This window comes from Poromitra crassiceps (genome assembly GCF_964638095.1).
Source record: "Poromitra crassiceps genome assembly, chromosome: 10".
NCBI classification, from domain to species: domain Eukaryota; kingdom Metazoa; phylum Chordata; class Actinopteri; order Beryciformes; family Melamphaidae; genus Poromitra; species Poromitra crassiceps.
Window position 1 is genome coordinate 20,080,340 of NC_139631.1, and position 23,772 is coordinate 20,104,111.

The window sequence follows — 23,772 nt, forward strand, 5'->3', positions numbered from 1 at the left end:
TGATAGCATAATACTCCTTGTAATTCTAATGGTGGGGAACACCAGTCTCCTCATTCTCCAACACCACCCCCAAGAAAATAGGGGCAAGGCTTTGGGAAAAGCACATTAAACTAAGAAAATAGGAGCGAGGCTTTGGGAAAAGCACATTAAACTATCGGCCAAAGAATAAGAACAGCAACATTTTTTGGACTGTGTCAGGGGTCGAATTCCTCCCCTTTCCCAGATGCGTACTGGAGTAACTGCCGCCAAGCAGCTCTGTTATGTCACCATATATACACTTGAGGGTTTTATGTATGAGACAACAATGTCATTTTAGGAGATTGTTTCTCATACTCCCAGTATTTCGCCATAAAGTTGAAGCCCTTGCTCTGTGTGTATTATTGATAACAGGCTGTGCGTCTGCCACCATGACGGGTTTCGTCCCTGCTGGTTTGAGGATGGTTCTTTTGAAGATTAGTCAGCTCTAACTAGGGGGAGGAAACCTGCTCAAATCAATTCCATCATAAACCATCCATACAAACTCATCTCATGACCTCTGAACCCACACGCGTGCCCCGTCTTCCAGACAAATCACAAGCACTTATCCAGCCATACCAAAACCATTGTATTCTCATTCCGCATAAATTAATCTTAAAAATACAAAACAGCTCTAGGTTTACAAGCAAATTTAGCTTTACAGTTGCTCTTGGAAATCATTGAAGAGAGAGTGTCGCCAGATACACACAAGTGAAAAAAGGCCCAGAATCTGTCAATATCCTTGCCTGGATATTTCCTAGTATGTTGCGGTTGTGATGAAACCCATGAGTGATCAGTGATCACATCATTTTAAAACTTGATATCCACAGAATATCTGAACTCTGGAGTAGGAACAGTTTGTCACACTTATCCAGGTGCTTCCCGGACAACAAACTGTACACATTAAGATCCAAGATACTGAAGATGTATTTAGTCCATATTTGACCAGATATGGACACCTGAATAGGCATTGGAAATGGTCCGTCTCTCTCGAGAATCTCATAGATATGCAATATACCATTTCTGTATTCTGACCCTTTTTGCGCAACATCACAAACACACAGATATTCATATGTATACAAAGACTGTACATTACCTGTCTCTCACATAAACAGTACATACATGCACTCAGACACATCCACACCCGGGTCCCTTCAGTCCGCTGTCACAGGTCTCTCCCTGGTGGCTCGTACTGGACAGTCCCTCCAGACCCCCTGTCAGCGAGGCCCTCAGGCAGGGGGCCAGGCAGCGTGGCGACAGGGCCCTGAGGCTCCAGTGCACACCGCCTCACGCAGCACACAGGCTGGACCACTGAGCAGCTGGCACAGGCCCGGGGATGGCTCCTCCCTGGGGGCGATAGAGGAGTGGGGGAGAATGACACAGAGACAGACAGGGAGAGAGGATGCCACGTCTGGAATATCAAATACACTCACAGGTATTGCTTGAAATAGCGAGCGCTTCACTCAGATCGACGCCGCATGGCTAAAATGAGTTCAGAGACCTTTCGGACTCAGGTGAACCGGGAAGATCCTGGACTCCTGTGTATTGTGAGTGGCAGGTTAGGAACCGCGTTTGTGTTTTGTCACCTTTGCTCGGCTCCGGGCCGCGGCGGTCGGGTGTTGTGGCTTGAACCCTGACACCGGGAACAGGCCTGGCTTGTTTTCTTTGAGAGAGCCTATGGAGGGGGCCGTCGGAAACGGAGCGCAGCAGAGAGATGTTTTGACAGGAAATGGGAATGGACTGCGAATGGGCTAATGTGGAGGAATGGTTTAGGGAATTTGGGGTGGGCGGGATGCAGAGGGGTTTTGAGGGGCGTCTCAGTGGCTCTCTGAATGGCCTCACACTCACAGAGTAGCTGGGCCAAACCCAGCCATTTGTCTGGCCACTAATAGGGTTCACCTTTGGTTGAGCGGTGTAGAGATTAAGTAGGGGCACTCTGCGGATCAGAAGGGGGCAGATTAGTGTGATTTAGAGGGTACTTCAGATATCCAGTGTGTGTGTGTGTGTGTGTGTGTGTGTATGACTGTGAGATGCATTTGCGATGTATTTGGTAAGGGGATATGTTTAGTCAGTATAATCAGGATCTCATGTGTTTGTGTGTTTGTGTGCGCGTGTGTGTGTGTGTGTGTGTGTGTGTGTGTGTGTGTGTGTGTGTGTGTGTGTGTGTGTGTGTATGGAGTCAGAGGCCAGTTAGCAGTGGTATTTAGGAACAGGGTCTGTTTTCTTTGGCTGGACGCTGCTGCTGTGGGTGGAGCAGTGAGGGTGTGGGGGGATGGATGAGGGGGTTTGGTCACCTCTGTTAAGGTCTTAAATTTCACTAATGACTTAACAATGCCCCCTGGTGCCGAGACGGCCCCGCAAGCCACGTTTGTTTGTTTGTTTGTCTGTCAGGAATCTGGACAGAATAAATTTCCCTGGACTCTGGATTTCTCCGATATCTCCCCACCTTTCACTTTTTGAAAACATCCCCTAACATATTTACACATCTGCAGTATACATGTATTTTTGATTAAATTTGATTAAAAGATCCATATTGGATGCCGGATGCCGGAGGCATTGTTATTCTTCCTGTGGTCCTTGGACAGCACAATCAGGCAAACATGTGTAGTACAGACACAGTTTTCACTGTAAGACAACCACACAGCCAATAGTACAATACATCAACATTAAATATAACTACTTGACATACAGTAAGATGATGTGGTGAGGAGAGTGCAGAAGAGGCGGGTGTGTGGTAGAGGAGGATGTAGCTAAAGTCGGGGGCCCACAGACCAGATGGATGGCTTTTCCGCTGTTTCTGTTTAGTGTGTTTTGATGCTGGCTGTATCTGGATCATTTATGCAACAGATGTCTGTAGTGGTTTCCTCATCATCGTGGCAGAATACATTTTCAAGAGAAACATGAACGGCAATTTAACAACTGTGATGTCAATGATAATCTTCTCTAAATGTGTGGTGGGTGCTGCGTGCGCGTGTGTGTGTGTGTGTGTGTGTGTGTGTGTGTGTGTGTGTGCATGCATGTGTGTGTGTGTGTGTGTGTGTGTGTGTGTGTGTGTGTGTGTGTGTGTGTGTGTGTGTGTGTGTGTAATGATCCTGATGAATCCGTCAGGGCTGAGGGCAGGGGGTGATGTGACCGCTGACAGGCTCCCAGCGGGCATGCTGAGCGCCCCGACAGGCTCTGTGCCCTGCCCCTTTACCCCCCACCACCACCCCCTTACCCCCCACCGCCACCCCCACCCACCCCCTTACCCCGCTCGCTCCGATCTCCCCTTCTCTCTCCCTTCTCCCCGCTCCTCGGCTCCACACATTTGCTGTGGATTAGCCACGGACAGTAAATTACAGCACCCTGGACCTCTGAGTGATTCCATACCCATCTCTTCTTCACACGTTCCACCTCTCCCCCCTCCCGCCCGACTCTCCCTCTAGTGCCATTATCCAGCTCACCCTCTCTCTCCACGTCTGCCTATCTCCCTCCTTCTTCTCAATTTGATCTGTTTTCCTCCCTCTGTCTGTCATATTCGTCCTGGTTCCTTAGGCTCCCTCAACCCTGTCAGATTTCTCTCTCCCCTGTCTGTCTTTCTCTCACTCCTGTTCTACTTCTTCTCATCCGTCGCTCCTCTATTGTGTCACGCTACACAGCATCCCCTCCCTCACACACAGCATCCCCTCCCTCACACACATCCCCTTTACTTTCTTACAAGCAGGTCCCTCTTGTCTCGGCTTCACAGGTTTCTCTCTCTCTCTCTCTCTCGCACTCTCTTCCTCCTTCTTATCCCTCACTCCCGCCCTCTCCTTCCCTGTCCCTCCCCCCCTTCTCTGTTTCTGGAAACAGATGTTGTTTGTCAGATCTTATCATTACTGGCTAATTAAGAAGACATCTCTTCTCATTCTGTTGTTGCTTCTCTTTCCTCTCCTCTCTCTCTCTCTGTGGCATCCGCCTCAGACTCTTTGTTCTTCTCATTGGAAGGTTTGGGTCATGCTTTTGATATACGCAAGTTCTTGGAACATCTGATTAGTGGCTGAATGATTGAAATGATATTGACAAAGCATTGATGAGTGCTAGTGCATTTTAGATGACCTTTTGGTATGTTTGAAATCTATTCGCCCCTTCATGTCTCCATTTGACAGTTATGAGAGTGTATTTTGAATCGGCGTCCCTCAGGACACACGAGGCATGCTGGGAGAGGTCAGGCCACCGATGGGAGTTCTATTCCCTGTTCTGGTTGTGAATTCATGTTCTCCTGACTCTGAATATCTCTCCATATCTATCTATTTGGCAGTCTGACCACAGTCCCCGGTGGCCACCACTCTGTATGCACTCTGTGCTTTTTGGTGAGGCTTGGGAAACTTTAACATTAATGCAATTTAAAGCGTTCATATTTACATTTAGCAGCTGGACAGAGGCTACGTGGGACACTTTAGCACCCAGGAGAAACCTTGTTGAAACACTTCATTGCCTCCTCTCCACACTGCGCCTCAGCCAACTCTCCATGCTGCACCTCAGCCAACTCTCCATGCTGTGCTTCAACCTCCTCTCCACGCTGTGCCTCAGCCTCCTCTCCACACTGTGCCTCAGCCTCCTCTCCACACTGCACCTCAGCCTCCTCTCCACACTGTGCCTCAGCCTCCTCTCCACACTGCACCTCAGCCTCCTCTCCACACTGTGCCTCAGCCTCCTCTCCACACTGTGCCTCAGCCTCCTCTCCACACTGCACCTCAGCCTCCTCTCCACACTGTGCCTCAGCCTCCTCTCCATGCTGTGCTTCAGCCTCCTCTCCATGCTGTGCCTCAGCCTCCTCTCCACACTGTGCTTCAGCCTCCTCTCCACACTGTGCTTCAGCCTCCTCTCCATGCTGTGCCTCAGCCTCCTCTCCACACTGCACCTCAGCCTCCTCTCCATGCTGTGCCTCAGCCTCCTCTCCACACTGCGCCTCAGCCTCCTCTCCACACTGTGCCTCAGCCTCCTCTCCATGCTGTGCCTCAGCCTCCTCTCCACACTGCGCCTCAGCCTCCTCTCCACACTGTGCCTCAGCCTCCTCTCCACACTGCACCTCAGCCTCCTCTCCACGCTGTGCCTCAGCCTCCTCTCCACGCTGCGCCTCAACCTCCTCTCCACGCTGTGCCTCAGCCTCCTCTCCACACTGCACCTCAGCCTCCTCTCCACGCTGTGCCTCAGCCTCCTCTCCACGCTGCGCCTCAGCCACTTTTGCGGCGGCAAGCCTGAAGGTTTTACAGCACAAGCAAAGCTCTATAAATCAGCACTGGTGGTTTAAATGTTTGGCTTTGTCACAGTTCTCAAGTTTATAGGTGGGGTGGGCTGGGGCTGAGGTGGGGTGGGCCGGGGCTGAGGTTGCAGGGGTGAAGCCAGCCTGGGAGGCAGAGGAGAAGAGGCCATAGAGGCCACATCCAATCCAACAGGCAACTTTAAAAACAGCCAAGTCCCCTCTGTCTGTTCCGTGTCTGCCCGGGATCTCTGCTTAGTGTTTTCTGCCACTGATCAGTGAGCGAGTATTTCACTGAGCTGGTTTGAGGTGCCTATCAGTCTGCTGTTTCATATATCAGCTTGTCGGTTCAACTCGCTCAACTCCTGCGTTACAGCGTGGCATCAATGAGAGACTGTTCGACATCAGATTCAAGTGGTGACCAGTCATGTGCTAAGTACAAAGCAGTCATCTCAAATTCTCAAAAGAGAACCAATCTGTCTAAAAACTGATGATTCATATATGATGATGTGTGATAGAGAAGCTGCTACAAAAAAAATGGGGGGGGGGATGGAACATGAGGTCAGTTGGACTATGTGAAGTCTGTTGGTGAAAGGCGAGTGAAGCTGATCATGAGGTCAGTTGGGCTATGTGAAGTCTGTTGGTGAAAGGCGAGTGAAGCTGATCATGAGGTCAGTTGGGCTGAAGTCTGTTGGTGAAAGGCGAGTGAAGCTGATCATGAGGTCAGTTGGGCTGAAGTCTGTTGGTGAAAGGCGAGTGAAGCTGATCATGAGGTCAGTTGGGCTGAAGTCTGCTGGTGAAAGGCGAGTGAAGCTGATCATGAGGTCAGTTGGGCTGAAGTCTGTTGGTGAAAGGCGAGTGAAGCTGATCATGAGGTCAGTTGGGCTATGTGAAGTCTATTGGTGAAAGGCGAGTGAAGCTGATCATGAGGTCAGTTGGGCTATGTGAAGTCTGTTGGTGAAAGGCGAGTGAAGCTGATCATGAGGTCAGTTGGGCTGAAGTCTGTTGGTGAAAGGCGAGTGAAGCTGATCATGAGGTCAGTTGGGCTGAAGTCTGTTGGTGAAAGGCGAGTGAAGCTGATCATGAGGTCAGTTGGGCCATGTGAAGTCTGTTGGTGAAAGGCGAGTGAAGCTGATCATGAGGTCAGTTGGGCTATGTGAAGTCTGTTGGTGAAAGGCGAGTGAAGCTGATCATGAGGTCAGTTGGGCTGAAGTCTGTTGGTGAAAGGCGAGTGAAGCTGATCATGAGGTCAGTTGGGCTATGTGAAGTCTGTTGGTGAAAGGCGAGTGAAGCTGATGATGAGGTCAGTTGGGCTATGTGAAGTCTGTTGGTGAAAGGCGAGTGAAGCTGATCATGAGGTCAGTTGGGCTATGTGAAGTCTGTTGGTGAAAGGCGAGTGAAGCTGATCATGAGGTCAGTTGGGCTGAAGTCTGTTGGTGAAAGGCGAGTGAAGCTGATCATGAGGTCAGTTGGGCTATGTGAAGTCTGTTGGTGAAAGGCGAGTGAAGCTGATGATGAGGTCAGTTGGGCTATGTGAAGTCTGTTGGTGAAAGGCGAGTGAAGCTGATCATGAGGTCAGTTGGGCTGAAGTCTGCTGGTGAAAGGCGAGTGAAGCTGATCATGAGGTCAGTTGGGCTGAAGTCTGTTGGTGAAAGGCGAGTGAAGCTGATCATGAGGTCAGTTGGGCTGAAGTCTGCTGGTGAAAGGCGAGTGAAGCTGATCATGAGGTCAGTTGGGCTGAAGTCTGTTGGTGAAAGGCGAGTGAAGCTGATCATGAGGTCCGTTGGGCTATGTGAAGTCTGTTGGTGAAAGGCGAGTGAAGCTGATCATGAGGTCAGTTGGGCTATGTGAAGTCTGTTGGTGAAAGGCGAGTGAAGCTGATCATGAGGTCAGTTGGGCTGAAGTCTGTTGGTGAAAGGCGAGTGAAGCTGATCATGAGGTCAGTTGGGCTGAAGTCTGCTGGTGAAAGGCGAGTGAAGCTGATCATGAGGTCAGTTGGGCTGAAGTCTGTTGGTGAAAGGCGAGTGAAGCTGATCATGAGGTCCGTTGGGCTATGTGAAGTCTGTTGGTGAAAGGCGAGTGAAGCTGATCATGAGGTCAGTTGGGCTATGTGAAGTCTGTTGGTGAAAGGCGAGTGAAGCTGATCATGAGGTCAGTTGGGCTATGTGAAGTCTGTTGGTGAGAGGCGAGTGAAGCTGATGCCACAGATATCCCAGTGTGTTTTAGAGGAAGGGGTGGAGGTGGACCAGGAGCAGGGGGGGAGGTGGACCGGGAGGCTGGTGTGAAAGGTCCTGCGCTGGTATGCGACAGAGGGGGTATCAGTTCGTGGAGGGTTTTCTGTGCCCCATTAGCAGTGTCAAAGGTCATGTGCCCCGGGTGTTAACCCTGGTGACCAGTCTAGCTTCCAGTCTGCCAGGGGACCCGGGTCCAGGGGTATTTATTACTGAAACGCCCCCCCCATCTCCACCTCCCCCCAACACAACTCTCCCCATGGAGGAAAACAAAACACCTCCATCCCCACCCCCAGCCACTCCCCCCTCCTCGGCCCCGGTACATGTACTAATTGGATGCATATCCATACACTGATGCATGACCCATCTGTAGATTTCTGCCTTGGCGTGAAACACATTCTTAGGTCAACACTGGCTTATTCAAATCCTGCCTATAGCCTCCAGCCACAGCAGTTAGTTGACCCAATACTTGCATATTTTCTGAATTTCAACGAGTGCATACATGCATATGATTTTTTTTCTATTTGCTCATGATGCGTTCCGGTCGGGTGCTTGCTATTAATGCATATTGTGTTGTGTGGCTGAGGGTTGCTTGCGTGCGTTTTGTATATCTATATCTGTGCATGTGAGTGCGTTTTCTGTGACGATGCATATGGAAGCGTGTCACATGATGTGCACGCGTGACATATGTGTGCATGTATTTTTGTGTCTGTGTATGAGTGAGTGTGGCAGAGGAAGGCCCTCAGCATGTCACTATGTTTTAATGCTTCACATCTGCTTTCCTCATTTTCCGCCCTCCCCTCCCCTTAGCCCCCCCGCCCCATCCCCACCATGTCAGGACACTGTTTTGTTTTTTCAGGGTGAGGGGGGGTGAGGAGGGGTGTGTGATGGAGGAGATGTCTGATGAGTGATGGCCCTGAATACAGGACGTCAACATTCTCTCTCTCTATCTCTCTCTCTCTGTAACTCTCCATCTTTCTCTCTCTTTCTTTCTCAGTCTCTTACTTATTTCCTACATCCCCCATGTCTGTCATCTAGAGGGACTGGGGGTTACGAAAGGGACCGGCTCTCATTTCTGTCTCCCCATCTCTCTCTCTCTCGCTCCTCTGCACCTCTCTGACTGTGTCGCAGATGGAGAACAGGGCATCCACATGTCTGCCCAACAACATTCTGAAAATCTCCTCCTCCTCCTCCTCCTCCTCTTTCTTTTCCTTTCCGTTCACCCCCCCCCCAATTCCCATATTTTTTATTGGGACATAAATGTGTCATCTTTGATGCAGTTGCTCAAAATTGGAGGCCTGATGCCAAACCCAGAGAAAAAGAGGTGTGGACAAAGTTTTGTAGTGCTGCTGACTAACTCGGACTCTAACTCTCTCTAAAGCCGTTTGCCGTGTCGCTTCAGGATCCATTGCTACCAGTAAACCTTCATTTACAATGAGCACAGAGGGTGATGTGTTTTATGTCTATGTGAAAAGGCAGTTTATGTCAACAGTGATTAGTGCTGATGAATGCCTATGAACATTTTTGCTAGAGGTCCTATGCTGCTAGGTGCTTGCTGGCTGATTGAGGCCATATGTAAAGCACACTGTGCAACACTTATGTGTAACAGATGCCTGAAAGCACAGAGCAGTGTGAAGCGGAGGGTCCACACTGACCAGTGCGATACTGACAGGGCCGCATCTCCGTTGTTGTTATCGGTGTCATGACTCGCTGGTTTGTTTTTGAAACTAGTTTTAGTTAAGCAAGTTGTCGGCGTCGGGTCGGCTCCCCCCTCGCGCCGCGCGGTCTGCGTTGGGTCGGCTCCCTCACGCTGCGTGGTCTGTGTTTAGTCCTCACGCTGCGTGGCCTGTGTTGGGTCGGCTCCCTCACGCTGCGTGGCCTGTGTTTAGTCCTCACGCTGCGTGGCCTGTGTTGGGTCGGCTCCCTCACGCTGCGTGGCCTGTGTTTAGTCCTCACGCTGCGTGGCCTGTGTTTAGTCCTCACGCTGCGTGGCCTGTGTTTAGTCCTCACGCTGCGTGGCCTGTGTTGGGTCGGCTCCCTCACGCTGCGTGGCCTGTGTTTAGTCCTCACGCTGCGTGGCCTGTGTTTAGTCCTCACGCTGCGTGGCCTGTGTTTAGTCCTCACGCTGCGTGGTCTGTGTTGGGTCGGCTCCCTCACGCTGCGTGGCCTGTGTTGGGTCGGCTCCCTCGCGCCGCGTGGTCTGCGTTGGGTCGGCTCCCTCACGCTGCGTGGTCTGCGTTGGGTCGGCTCCCTCACGCTGCGTGGTCTGCGTTGGGTCGGCTCCCTCACGCTGCGTGGTCTGCGTTGGGTCGGCTCCCTCACGCTGCGTGGCCTGCGTTGGGTCGGCTCCCTCACGCTGCGTGGTCTGCGTTGGGTCGGCTCCCTCACGCTGCGTGGTCTGCGTTGGGTCGGCTCTCTCACGCTGCGTGGTCTGCGTTGGGTCGGCTCCCTCACGCTGCGTGGCCTGCGTTGGGTCGGCTCCCTCACGCTGCGTGGCCTGCGTTGGGTCGGCTCCCTCACGCTGCGTGGTCTGCGTTGGGTTGGCTCCCTCGCGCCGCACGGTCTGCGTTGGGTCGGCTCCCTCACGCTGCGTGGCCTGTGTTTAGTCCTCACGCTGCGTGGCCTGTGTTTAGTCTTCACGCCGCGCGGTCTGTGTTTAGTCTTGAGAACTGAAGCAGATGCAGACAAAAGGGATTTGGAGGCCTTGACAGAGATACAGAAGGGAAGACAGAATAGAAAAAACAGACTCCCTGTGGTGCCGGTGAGGAAAATGAGCCCAAGGTCTAAGACGTGGGTCTGTGTTTTGTTTGTGTTTCCTGTTGTAAGTGTGTCTGTGGAGGGGAGATGTCAGTTGGAGAAGTTATATAGCTCGGTTTCCAATGCTGACAACTACAAACTGCCTCATGAAGCTCTCTTGAGCTTTCTAGTCATCGATATGGGACAAATAAAATCACAAAAGGGTTTTGGTGTCCGATTTTAGAAAACACAGAAAGACTTTTTTGCCCTCTACAATTACTGTTTCATTAATTCATAAAAGAGTAGGGCTTATATTTATTACCCCAAATCACCCCTTTTGCTCAACTGTTCAAAAATATTGGCTTGGAATACGTTCAATCAATTGGACACAACAAATAATATTCAACATCAAGAACATTTATGACCTTTATTTATATGTTTCCAAGTTGAAATGTGTTTCCCATTAGCTTTATTTGCACTATGTTAATGTCTTGACAGTTTTGTAATCAAATGAATTTATTATTCTATGCATGATTTATAGAAGTGGATCGTGTGTGAATGTACAGAACAAGGCACAGATGAAAAACATGTTATAGCAAAAGGAATTCTTTGAAAATAGTCTTTCTCTGTAATTTCCCTATGACATCAGGATCACCTCCGATTCTTTGCATGTGCTGTGCTGGACGGGGAGGTGTGTGGGTGTATTACATTACCAAAACAAAAACAAACAACGGCGATATTAAACTTTTGCAACCACAATAGAGGAGGGGGATAAAAAACAGAGGGCCCTCGACTTCTTATTAATTATGCAAGATTAGTCTAATTATAATTCAGCAAATGAATGTGTGGCAGAAGGTGCGAGGCGACGGGGCTGGGAGATTTGCATGTTAAGTGGGCAGGGGGAAGCGGCTAATGCATGCTAATATATGCGTCAACGTCTCGCTTTAATTTCAGCATTTGCAGCTGTGTGCGTCCGAACTGAGGGGGGTGAAAAGTTGACTGAATGGGTTTTTGGGAGGGGGGCAAAAGGTGGGGGTGTCAATGTATTAGATTGTGCGTGCGTTGCTTGCATGCGTGCGTGCGTGTCTGTGGGGTGTGTGTGTGTGTGTGTGTGTGCGTGTGCGTGGGTGTGTGTGTGTGTGTGTGTCTGTGGGGTGTGTGTGTGTGTGTGTGTGTGTGTGTGTGTGTGGGTGTGTGCGTGCGTGTCTGTGGGGTGTGTGTGGGTGTGTGTGTGGGTGTGTGCGTGCGTGTCTGTGGGGTGTGTGTGTGTGTGTGTGTGTGTGTGTGTGGGGTGTGTGTGTGTGTGTGGGGGGGGGGGGTCTGTGTGTGTGTGTGTGTGTGTGTGTGTGTGTGTGTGTGTGTGTGTGTGTGTGTGTGTGTGTGTGTGTGTGTGTGTGTGTGTGTGAGCGATCGGGTGTCATATAAACAGGCAATGATAAGGAGAAGTCAACAAACAAGGTCAAGAACCATAAGGAAGTTAATGCACACAGAGAGACAGATGTCGACAACCTCTCAATTCTGGTCGTGATTCTGGCATTTGAGGCGCCACTGCAGTACAGTTTGACAGCGTCACTCAGTGGGATCAGTGATCACTGCTGCCTAGATGAAGCTGAAGTGGCCAAAAAGCAAGTGTCAAGGAAACTAAGTCACAGCCATAGCCATGGCCATTAAACCCCAAAATGAGGTCCCTGTGCTGTTATAAATTAGCCCTTTAGCCTTTAAAATCAGCCATAATGTTAGAAGCATTACCCTGGATAAAATATACATACTGTATGGCCCTCAAAGGAGGCAGTGAAATGAAACACAACACCTCTTCACAAAGCAATGTACAGTATGTATATATATATGTTTACCTATACGCAGAGCAGTGACTTTAAATCCTATTCAAGTCATAGATGAGAAATGGAATAGAAGGAGGAAGTGGTTTCAGGGAGGGAGAGGCGGCGATGCGCCCTTTTGCACGTTTCCACCCTCAGCTGAGCTTTGAGGTTGGAGGTCCGAGCTCTCACTGATAAATTACAATCGGCCGTCGCCAACAACAATATTGATTGTCCTCCGACGAAATAGCTCAAATCAAGAAATATTGGACACAGTTTTGGGGCGGAGAGGCGGTTCTGAGCCAGGGCCCGTTCACAAGGGAGGAAGCTGGAGGGAGTGATGGAAGAAGAAGCAAGCAAAAAGCTGCCAGAGTGAGGGAGAGATTAGTATTCAATGGGAGGGTTGAGGGCTGTGGGGCCAATATGAAGTTCCTCTCCAAACAACATCTCTCCATTAAGATGACTTATATTTGCAGAGAGCACAATGTGGGTGGGATGGAGCTCCAAAGCGCTGCCTCCCTCCGTAGGGTTTCTCTTCTGCACTGTTGTTGTTTGTTTAATTGGAACATTAATGGCCGTGTTTTTCACACGCGAGGCGAGTGCGGAGGAGAGCGCCACTCTCTGTCAGTGGAATGGACATCTGGTTTTAGGCAATATATTTGCCAATTGCCATAATTGCATCACAACTCCACATCATTTCCACCTCTATTTTATTGTATCTTCTCACAAACGTCATCTGTTTAATTTCAGTTCTCCCTGAGATTTGTCTCCAATCCTCCCGGGCCGGCCTCATCTGCACCTGCCCTCTTTACATACTTTCCTGGTCTCCACCTTGCCAAGTCTTTCTAGTCTCTCCTTCGTTTCTCTTCCTGTGATGGAATGTGTTCTTGTTGTTGCCTTCTCTTTCCCATCGCTGTCTTTGCCTCTCAGCATGGGGACTTTGGGATTGCGGCAGAGCTGCGTTGCCATGGCAGCGGGCTGTGTTGCCGAACTGTGTACACCTGGGATTTGGAGTCTCTCTCCATAGTCTCCCTTTCTCTCCTATTTATTCCACCTCTCTCTCTCTCAGGTTTTCTTTGGTGTAGCAGAGGCTATCAGCACCCCCCCCCCTCTCTCTCTCTCTGTCTTTCTGTCTGTCTCCACAGTCTATCACACTCAAAAAAGTAAACTCACATACATAATGAGACACATACACTTGAAAACAAAAAAATTCATGTCCAAACCAGCACTCTCCCTCTATCACCAGCTTCCTCTTCCCACCTCCTCATTTCACTTTCTCTGTAGTTATCTCTACTTCGTTTCCCTCACCATTCCCATGTGGGGGTTCAAATACGGCATTGCGGGATACCACGGTCCCCAGAGTCCCCTGGCATACATCACTGTCTCGAGTTTACTTTGAAACACAGCAGCGCTTTTCACTGGACTACGCTTCAAATTCTCATCACTTGATTTAAGGTGTAATAACATTGACTCTAATACTAAACTAAACAGCTGTGATTGATGTCAGAGCTGCAATCATACACACACGCACACACTCACTCACTAGTGTGCACACGGCCGCACGCACGCACGCACACACACACACACACACACACACACACACACACACACACACACGCGCGCACACACCACCCACAAGCCCTGTCTCAGAAAAATAATTGATGTCTCCTTTGATTAGTGATTGTGAATTGGTGGGCAGCAAATAGCCATACACAATTCTTTCATGTGATTATCTTAGTTGTTGATGTACAAATGTGTGTCCTCTTATTTACCTTTGCAGGTTTTTCTTGAAGTTTTTCCTGAAGTGTAACCAGAATTGTCTGAAGACAGCGGGGAACCCAAGGGACATGAGACGATTTCAGGTATGGATAAGACAGACACATGCATTTGTGCGAGGTGAATGTGTGCTTGCCTGTGAGGGGGGGGGGGGGGAGAGAAGGAGATAATTTATGGGACTGAATATGTGAATAAATGATAAAAACAAAAGATTTCACAGTTATGTAAAACACGACACCTTTTTGCCCCTCCATCTTAAGAAAGTGGCTATTTCGAGTCCAAGTACAGTTGATACCAAATGTACTCTTCCAGCAGTCTGAGGCTCTGCAGGGCTATTTCCAATGGAAGACACAGCAGAGAGAGTTAAAGGTGAAAGTTAAAAATCAATAAGGAGACAGAGAGATGGAAAGAGAAACCAAAGGGGTTAGATATGTGGGAGAGACGCGGGGAGGGGAGACGGGCAGGAAATAGGTTGAGGTGTTTCAGGAAGTTGTCAAGAATTGAGTGATTGGCTCCAGATGGGGGAGGTCATGCTCCGTGACCCAGGAAGTGGTCACAGGGGACACTCCCGCCTCACTTCCTCTGCTGTCTTTCAGCACCAGCGGCCCCTGTCTGGCATTCTCTCGCTCTCCCATCCAACCCTCTCCCTCTCCCTTAACTTGGTCTTGCTCCCCCTGTCTTCCACCATGTTTGTTTTAACTCCCGCGTTGTGACACATGCTGAGAAGTTATGAGCACGCAGGCGCTGCACGGCCCTCGGCTGCGGGTTAAAAGGCGATCAGAGCCGGACAGGAGTCTGGTGCTGCCGCTTGATCGATAATTTACAGTTATTTTCCCTTAGATTCCTCTCCCACTCCACCACCTATAGCACATATGTGTTTCCCCCTTCTCTTCCGTTGGCTCCTTCTCTGTCTTTCTGCACCTAGGAAATTACTGCCATGTGTTTATTTGAAGTGAGTGTTGGTTTTATCTTTGCTGTCAGGTTTTCTAGAATGCGTACTGTGAAATGTTTAGGGATTACCGTTTCGTTAAAAATGACTCTTTGTAATCGACCCATCTCCCCCAAAGCTTCAAAAACATGTCCATAAACACACTCTCAAACTCATTAGCACCTACAGAAACACTGACGCACTCACACTCATAAATATCCGAAGAGAGAAACCCTACAAGCGTACTCTCATATATTGTATGCATGTCATCCACGGGAGGCAGATGTAGGAAGGGACACACACATGCTGTGGCCAGAAAATCTAATTAGGGGCCACTATATATCATCCACTACTTTAACGGCCAGTTAAAATGGGAGATTCGGTCCATATGTCTGGTGTCATTGAGGGATCAGGAGGAGACAACGATCGCCCCGCTCTATGCGTTATGAATCAAAAAGTTGGGCAAGAGGTCGCAGCGGCGGAGAGGCCATATGGAGACTTGATGGAGGAGGGAAGAGGTGTATGAGGAGTGTCATCACCGCAGTGTCGACATATGATGAAGATCCCAGGGACGTCGTTTTACCTATTGAGAAATATTACTATCACCTGTATGCTGAGACAGATTGTTGCCCAGGGATTTTGCTGTTGTAAGCGGAGTCTGGGACTCACAGCATGCTGTCCAAGCCATGCAGAGACACTCATGTATCTTTCCCCCCCCTCTCTCTCTCTCTCTCCCCCGGCTTTTTCCTGTCTCTCAGGTGGTCTTGTCCAGCACTGTGAGTGTAGACGGACATGTCCTCGCCGTGTCCGACAACATGTTCGTCCACAACAACTCGAAACACGGTCGGAGAGCGCGCAGACTGGAGCCAGGCGAGTCAGCAGAGAACGCTATGGAATATGGTAAGGCACTAGTCATTGGCCATCATGCAGCAGCACCAGCTATCTTACTATCCGTCTTATTACTTGTCTTCCTCATCTACATTCAGAAACATAATACATGCTGTTCCATGGCACTCTTCTTCAGGCACAAAGATTTAACAATATGCACTTGAGCCGCCGCCTGTCCCACCATAATCACCATGATATATTAAACACGGGCAGTTATGCTACTGTGGTCATTAATTAAGTTAATTAAAGCATTAATTAGCAAATGTTCCTATGTCAACATACTTGTCTTCACATAACACATGGGCAGTAGTATTAATATGTCCTCTGTATCTTAAAGCATTAAGGAGTTATAGCAGTTTCAAAATAACCTGTTTTTCCTCATTAATATGCAAATGTATGCAGCAAGGTACTCCAAAATCTAATCAGGTCATCTACTCTATAGGGGGAATCTGTGGTGCAAGTATGAAGTTTCTATCATGTATGGTTCTTGAGTTATTGTGCTCACAGGAATGCGTGAAGAGCAAGATGGTGGATAGGGGAAGGTCCATTTCAAATTTAGGTCAACAAGTCAGAGAATAGGAAAACACACAATACATGTGTTATGGTGTTGTACTAACATGATGCATGGGCTAGGGGGCGGGCTCTTGTTTTGGCTGTGTTTATATATCCAGAGCTTCTTTCATTGTTGTACATGCTTGGCATTGTTTTCAGTCATGTGACTTGTTGCCCTACATTTGAAATGGACCTTCCCTTATTGTTCTTCTTGAAGGCCACAGCAGCCGAAACGCGTCAGAATTGATACAGTGCCGTATCTTCAGCAAATGCCTCCACAGACAGAAACCTAGAAGCACTCTATACTCTCTTTGTTGAATGACAGTGCATGCTGCATTGAAAGTCTAGGAGTTACCTCAAGATGGGAATGCTGGGTTCAATATATAACACCCATTAGGCCAGATTTTATCTTTTTGGATCCAAGATGAATGTATAGTGAAAAGCCGACTCCCTGTTTTGTTTGTTTGTTTTTTGTTTTTGTTTGTTTGTTTCGTTGCTGCTGTTGCGGTCTTGTCTTTTCTTTTATTTCTCTAAAAAACAAAAACTATGGCAGTACATATCTACAATGTATACAATGCAAGTATGTATTGATAATAATCTGTCAATAAAAAGTAAAAAAAAAAAAAAAAAAAAGTCTAACCGTGCTATGTTTCCCTGTCCAGCTACCCCCTGTATCAAAGCCATCAGCCCCAGTGAGGGCTGGACCACCGGTGGGGCCATGGTCATCGTCATTGGGGAGAACTTCTTTGACGGGCTGCAGGTGGTGTTTGGCAGCATGCTGGTGTGGAGCGAGGTAGGGGTTCTCTTCAAAACATCTCACTAATGACTGGCACGGATTAAAGCATATTGTGAAATTATATATACTGTATATAGCATATGGCTTGTCTCGTTATTGAGATGATTTATGAGCTGTCTACTATATATTTATCTCCCCACAGTGTTAATTTAGCCCACATATAGCGTATGTCTGCCGGGTGTGTGTGGGGGGAATCATATGTTGTTTAGTAACACGACCTCTGTCCTGCTCCCTCAGTTGATCACGCCCCACGCTATCCGTGTCCAGACACCTCCTCGCCATATCCCCGGGGTCGTGGAGGTCACACTGTCCTACAAATCCAAACAATTCTGCAAGGGAGCGCCTGGACGCTTCATCTACACAGGTGAGCGGAGAGAGTCATACACTTTTTCTATGGGTTTTGTGTGTGAGCTTTAGATGACCTATGACCCCGGGTTTGATGTACTGTACTGTATGTGTGGTTTGTATTTGATTTTAGCCCTGAATGAGCCAACCATAGACTATGGTTTCCAGCGTCTTCAGAAGGTCATTCCCCGACATCCTGGTGACCCAGACAAACTAGCCAAGGTGAGTCAGAGACTCCTTTATGAAAGATCACACCACCACATGACGATTTGTCAAGAAACCCATTAAGGTGACTAGAAATATCGCACGCTCATTCCTGGCGTGCCTCGCTGCCTCACATGCTTTGCATGTTCGCACACGCAGCTCACATACTCAAGAGCAATTGTACCCCATGTGCCGCGCCGCCGGCCACCTTATTATAGCAGTGAGATAATGTAACTTACGTTTTTTTTTGTCTTTGTAGGAGATGCTGCTGAAGAGAGCAGCTGATCTGGTGGAGGCCCTGTATGGAAATCCACACAGTAATCAGGTAAGCACCAGCATTACTAGCACCATACAGTCCATGCTAGCACCTTATCCCATATACTTTGAAATTACAGATCTATACATACACAAGGGACATCCAGGCATTTAAGGGGTACAGCTAACTCTGTTTGCTAGACAAAATGTATGAATGCTTATCATTTTACAGTCTGTGGACAGTAGAGAGGGCCACTATGTAAAAGTTGACATGGGTAACAATATAACTCAGGGGTGTCCAATAGGTAGATTGTGATCTACCGGTAGAGGCCATCAATAAGTGGCTCGCCAAATAAATCCAACATGTATTTGTTTTAATGCATAAACTAAATCCCACTCATGTACATGTACATACTAACTCAGTATCTACAGTATTTAACATTATAACATTATAATTAAATAATGTTAACTAAATAACATAATACTGTTAAACTGTGCTATAGAGACAGTCCGCATGTCTGGGAACACCTATACAGGCTGTAGGAATGCCCACAATAGACGTTGGGTTAGCCTGGGGGCGGGGTCAGGGTGGGGTAAATTCCCCCGTTCTATCCATTCAGCAAAGTTAGAATTTAGCTGATAGCCCAGCCCAGGCAGACACGATCGGGGATTTAACCACAGCAGTAAACGCACATCTGAGCAGACGTCTTGTGTTCTGCTCTAGAACCCCCAAACATGTAGTTTAGAGCCGCAGTACCATCTTTTGGTGAGTCAGCCCATGAGATATATCGGCGGTTTTACCCCACTCGCGGGCCAGCCGTTTAACATTTTGTGGGCGTTCCCAGACATGCGGACTGTCTCTATGTACTTGGGGGGCAAGGGGAAAAGAAGTAGCTCACGACTAGTTTTTGTAAGTAGCTCTCATCCTAAAAAAGGTTTGGGTACCCTCTGATATAACTTGTGTATCTATGAGACTGAGTCATTGCTAACCACTGTGCTGTCTCTCCTGTAGGACATGTTGTAACCACTGTGCTGTCTCTCCTGTAGGACATGTTGTAACCACTGTGCTGTCTCTCCTGTAGGACATGTTGCTGAAGCGTGCGGCTGACATTGCCGAGGCCCTCTACAGTGTTCCCCGTCCTCACAGTCAGCTGCAGGCGCTGCCCAGCTCACCGGCCCACGGCAGTGTGATGGGCCTGGGCTCCTACCCCTCTCAGCTGGGCGTCAGCATCGGGGAGCCCGGGCAGAGCAGCCAGGGTGAGGAGAACGAGTCATATACACCACGCAGCACTGCTTCAGTCTTATTCACTCCTATCGGCTGTCATATCTGACCCACCGTCCTTCCTCTTCCTCTAGGTTACATTCGTAACTCCAGCAGTTTGTCCCCCAGAGGGTACCCCTCTGCCTCCACCCCGCAGCAGAGCTACGGGGGCGGTGGGGGGATGACTGGAGGGTACGGGACAGTGCCCATGACCAGCCTGGGAGTACCTGGGTCTCCTGGTTTCCACAGCAGTGCCTCCCCCACAGGCTCCCCCTACGGTAACAGCGTCCTCTTCAAATTCTGGCGTTGTTGAGTCATTACTTGTATTTTTAAGCCAACGAAATCAGCAGCCTCACATTTGTGAGTGTGACAGATTGTTGACAGATTGTAATGCCTGTTGCGTTCTCTTCCACAGTCATGCCCTCTAGCCCCACTATACCAGGAGGCTCCAGCTCGTCGTCCTCTCTCTTGCCTTTCTCCTCCTTCCCGTCTGCCAAACAGAAGAGTGCTTTTGCTCCCGTGCTCAGGCCCCAGGGCTCCCCCTCCCCCGCCTGCCCCGCCTCAGGGCCCAACAGCTTCAGAGGTAGCCACCCAACTCACTATCTGACCCCCCTCTCTGAACTTACCAATGCAGTCTAACCCCGCTTGTGCTTCACTCACAAAAGCTTGACTGAACATGACAAAGCGAATGGCTGGATGTACAATAATGCAAAGATAGGCTGATTGACTAGAATCATAGAATTTGTATATTCTCTTTCTCTCCAGCAATGGCGGGCCTGGTTGTTCCCCCGATGTAGCAAAGCACCCGCCCCAATCTACCCCACACCACTGCTTCACTTAACCCCTCTCTTGGCACTAAGAGGGCAGGGAGAATGGGAAATTGATCTAGCAGCCACATATAACTATCCTCCCTGAGCCCACCCCCCCTTCCCCCCCCCCCGCCATCCCCGCCATTTGTTAGGGACGGGGTATGAAATGTCCAAAGACCAGCCATCCAATCCAGAGGCAGAGGAGATTACTTCACCCACCCTACAGGCAGAAAGTGCTCCTTATAGCTAACAGCAGCAGACTGGACCAAACTGCTGGGTGCTTCATGAGGTGTAAAGGAAACTGAGGGAAACAGGTCCTAATCTCACCACAAGCTTCAAAAGCATGAGTCTGGCCTACTATCACATGCAGTATTTGATTCTTCCAACACCTGCCCCAAATCTTGGCTAGAGACGTACAGGATTGGTTGTGAGAGCACTGAACCTTATTGGATGACGGACAACACTGATATTCTGTTGAAGCTCTAAAAAGCAGGGTGCTGTTTGTCTGTGTATGGAAACCGTTAATGGCATGTGTGTACATTGTCTGTGAGTTAGCGAGAGTTTTTTTTTTTTTTTTTTTGTAGTAGACTTTTTGAAGACAATTTACATTCCAGAAACATAGACCCTTTATTTTTTGTTCTGATCTCTCTACGGTTTTACAAGGGAAAACTCTTTGTCCCAAGGGTTGTTACTAAAGGAATTCATATATTGATTTATTTAAGAACAAGGAATTTAACTTATTATAGTTAGTTTAGGGAATAATATAAACGTGTTTTTATAAGGTGGTCCTTTTTTCAACTGTCATTGAAATAAAGTTATCTCTACATTTCCAATTCAATTGCTAATTGATCAAATGTGATGGATTTTTTTAGAGAGTAAAGTAAACCGTAACGCATTTATGTGGAATAAAACTTTTGCAGATTCTTGCATAACAAATTGTTAATGTTATGCCCACAATTGAACAAAGTGAATGTCCTTCTATAAAGGAAAACATTTAGTTAGCCTTATCCTTATTCATTTCATTTTTAATGCATGCTTTTTGACACCAATGCCCTGATATTATTTCATTCCACAGTGCAAATTTGAAGGTATATGATTATGAGATAACGGTTTTGTTTTATTTTAAATGTTTCAACCCAGTATAAGTTCTGGTCACTATGCAGTACAGTAAATGAACTAGAAAGCACAAACAGGCCAGTAGAAAGGAAAGGGACATATTGGGTGTTCATGAACCCATATAATTGTGTTCTTACTCATTGATTTTAGTCAACACAATACAAACTTCATTCTCAGGATATGAAAACAAAGAACAAGGTGTAGCTGACATCATTTGAAGTTGTTTTTAGAGTTTGGTTGATTTTATTTATTTAAAAAAATATTAGCAATTGTAATATGTTTTTTGAAGCCATCTTTCTTTGAAACGGTACAAAAAATGTTGCAAATGTGATTTGTATATCTCAAGGTGTAATTATATTTTGTGCTCCAAATAAAACAAATAAGCAAAAAGTCACTAATGCATTTTTTTTTAAGTTGTTTTTGTTGCAGGAACATAACCAAACACAGTAAGCACAACCATTTTTCATACATGCTGTATTATCCTTTCAAATTCCCTGGACATTGGGATTTTCCTACATGTCTCTAGTTTCAATATGCTGTGCTAGATCTATTTTGGACTGTGTGTGCCCATCACCTGTGTGCTTGTGCAGCTTGCTACACTGTTTTGTATACATAGCTGATGAGCCGCAGCATCTTAATTGTGATGCGAGCGTTAAAGACTGAGTAGAGCATGTCAAGATAAACAATACCCCCCTCCCCCTCCCCTCCCCTCCATCTCTCTCCTCTCCAGTAAGCCTCCTTCCCTCTGAGGACCGAGCCTCTGGGGGCCACAGAGAGAACCACAGTCTCCTTCCAACATGCCCTCCTTCTCTCTCTCTCTCTCCCCCTCTTTTAAAACACATACAAGGGCACGTGCGCTACTATTCCTCTTTTCCTTTCGCTCTTTGTTTTGAACCCCTTCATCCCTTCTTTTTTCCTCTCCTTTCACTCGCTCCCCTGTAATGGCCCTTCTCTGCTAATGTAATTAGCACTGGTAAAGAAGGGCAGTTAATTACCCACTCTTTTTTGATCGGGTAATTAATGTTATGCCAGGAAACAGCAACTGTTTCATTAACACAGCGCTCAAAGCAGTGAGGGGGGCGGGGTGGCACCCAGTGGATGCGTGTGTGTGTGTGTGTGTGTGTGTGTGTGTGTGTGTGTGTGTGTGTGTGTGTGTGTGTGTGTGTGTGTGTGTGTGTGTGTGTGTGTGTGTGTGTGTGTGTGTGTGTGTGTGTGTGTGTGTGTGTGTGTGTGTGTGTGTGTGTGGCTGTAGATACATCCTGCATGTATGGACAAAGAAAGTAGCAGCAACTCTTCTCAGTGATGGAGCGAGAGAGGTGTGGACTTTAAAAGGCTGACACGCTCAATGAGCTGGCCTCAGCAGCAAGTCACTATCTCTCTGTGTTGTCTTTGTCACCATCAAGTGGCACTTGTCAAAAAAGCTTATAGGCTGCTTCTCTCTCTCTCCCTCCCTCCCTCCCTCCCTCCCTCCCTCCCTCCCTCTCTCCCTCCCTCTCATCTGATGTGCTGCTAATTTGACAAGTTAAAGTCAGCTTTGTTGCAGCACCTCAGCATTCATCTTACTGAGTGCTCCTTCTGCCCAGTGGTGCAGGAGCCATATGCTCCTCTTCCACATGACGGTTTTGTTGTTGCTGTTGTTTTTGGCTGCCGTTTACCGTCTTCTGATCACACTTTGGATAAAGAGAATGCCATACCACCACCTGCCACCAGGGCGTTTACTGTCTTCTGATCACACTTTGGATCAAGAGAATGCCATACCACCACCTGCCACCAGGGCGTTTATTGTCTTCCGATCACACTTTGGATACAGAGACGATGGGATACCACCTGCCAACAAGCCATTCCGTATCGTACAGTACACACACAGCTTCAAAAGCGCATCTACCTTACAGCTGCCTCTGGGCGTATGAGAGCAAAAGCCATGTCATATTTCATTATCAACACTGAGAAACTGCTAAACTACTGATGATCTGCCATACTGAAGTTATAACAGTGTATTGTAGGCTACTCCCTACAACAGAAGGAGCATATAGCACAAAATGCACCCTTCCCCTCTTCCCTCTCAAGGGATGTGTTTGTGTTTATATACCCAATTAGCCCTCCGGCCACAGCATGGCCATGCATTAGGCTGACATTAGCCCCGGGTGTATGTAACGTCTGTGTGTGTGTGTGTGTGTGTGTGTGCGCGTGAGTGTGTGTGTGTGTGTGTGTGTGTGTGTGTGTGTGTCTGTCCATGTGTGTGTGTGTGTGTGTGTGTGTGTGTGTGTGTGTGTGTCCATGTGTGTGTGTGCGCTTGAGTGTGTGTGTGTGTGTGTGTGTGTGTGTGTGTGTGTGTGTGTGTGTGTGTGTGTGTGTGTGTGTGTGTGCCTAATATGGTGCACCCCTTTCTCATTTAGGGCATAATTTCAGGGGAGTGCTTGGCTTATTAGGCAGTCTGAGGCAGAGCTTGACAGGGGAAGCCTACTGTTTTGTCAAATAGATTGGTAGATTGGCCACTGTCTTCTGCCTTTGGCTAGTCAGTAAACCCTGTATTGTTGCCCATTAGACCGCTGGACCCCCATTCCTTTTTCCAAAATGAATCCCCCACCCCTTCTGCCATTCCCTTGGGTGTCAGTAGAGTGGGGTGGCAGATGGGACAGACACAGAGCTGCCCCATGAGACCACCCCCAACAAAATACACACACACACATGCGCGTGTAGGTGCACTGCACATACACGTGCAGACACACACTCTAGAACACACACACACACACACACACACACACACACTCAGACATGCATGCATGCATGCACATAAGCATAAACACAAGACACACACACAA

General features: G+C 48.2%; 1 protein-coding gene across 3 annotated transcripts in view; it reads left to right on the top strand.

Annotated features, from left to right (window-relative positions):
- The window catches only part of ebf2 (EBF transcription factor 2), a gene marked incomplete at both ends in the record, with an annotated part of 35,055 nt that extends 15,233 nt beyond the window's left edge, over nucleotides 1-19,822 (top strand). For 2 of the 3 annotated variants that reach the window (XM_083645162.1, XM_083645163.1), the window contains 10 exons: nucleotides 13,801-13,882; nucleotides 15,483-15,624; nucleotides 16,827-16,957; nucleotides 17,198-17,324; nucleotides 17,439-17,527; nucleotides 17,769-17,834; nucleotides 18,847-19,021; nucleotides 19,121-19,303; nucleotides 19,441-19,608; nucleotides 19,791-19,822. In XM_083645162.1, coding sequence (XP_083501288.1) covers nucleotides 13,801-13,882; nucleotides 15,483-15,624; nucleotides 16,827-16,957; nucleotides 17,198-17,324; nucleotides 17,439-17,527; nucleotides 17,769-17,834; nucleotides 18,847-19,021; nucleotides 19,121-19,303; nucleotides 19,441-19,608; nucleotides 19,791-19,822 — 1,195 coding nt within the window. Of the gene's footprint in view, nucleotides 1-13,800; nucleotides 13,883-15,482; nucleotides 15,625-16,826; nucleotides 16,958-17,197; nucleotides 17,325-17,438; nucleotides 17,528-17,768; nucleotides 17,835-18,846; nucleotides 19,022-19,120; nucleotides 19,304-19,440; nucleotides 19,665-19,790 lie in introns of those variants that run through there. The other variant, XM_083645161.1, reaches the window with a different exon arrangement.
- Between the last annotated feature and the right edge of the window lie 3,950 nt (nucleotides 19,823-23,772).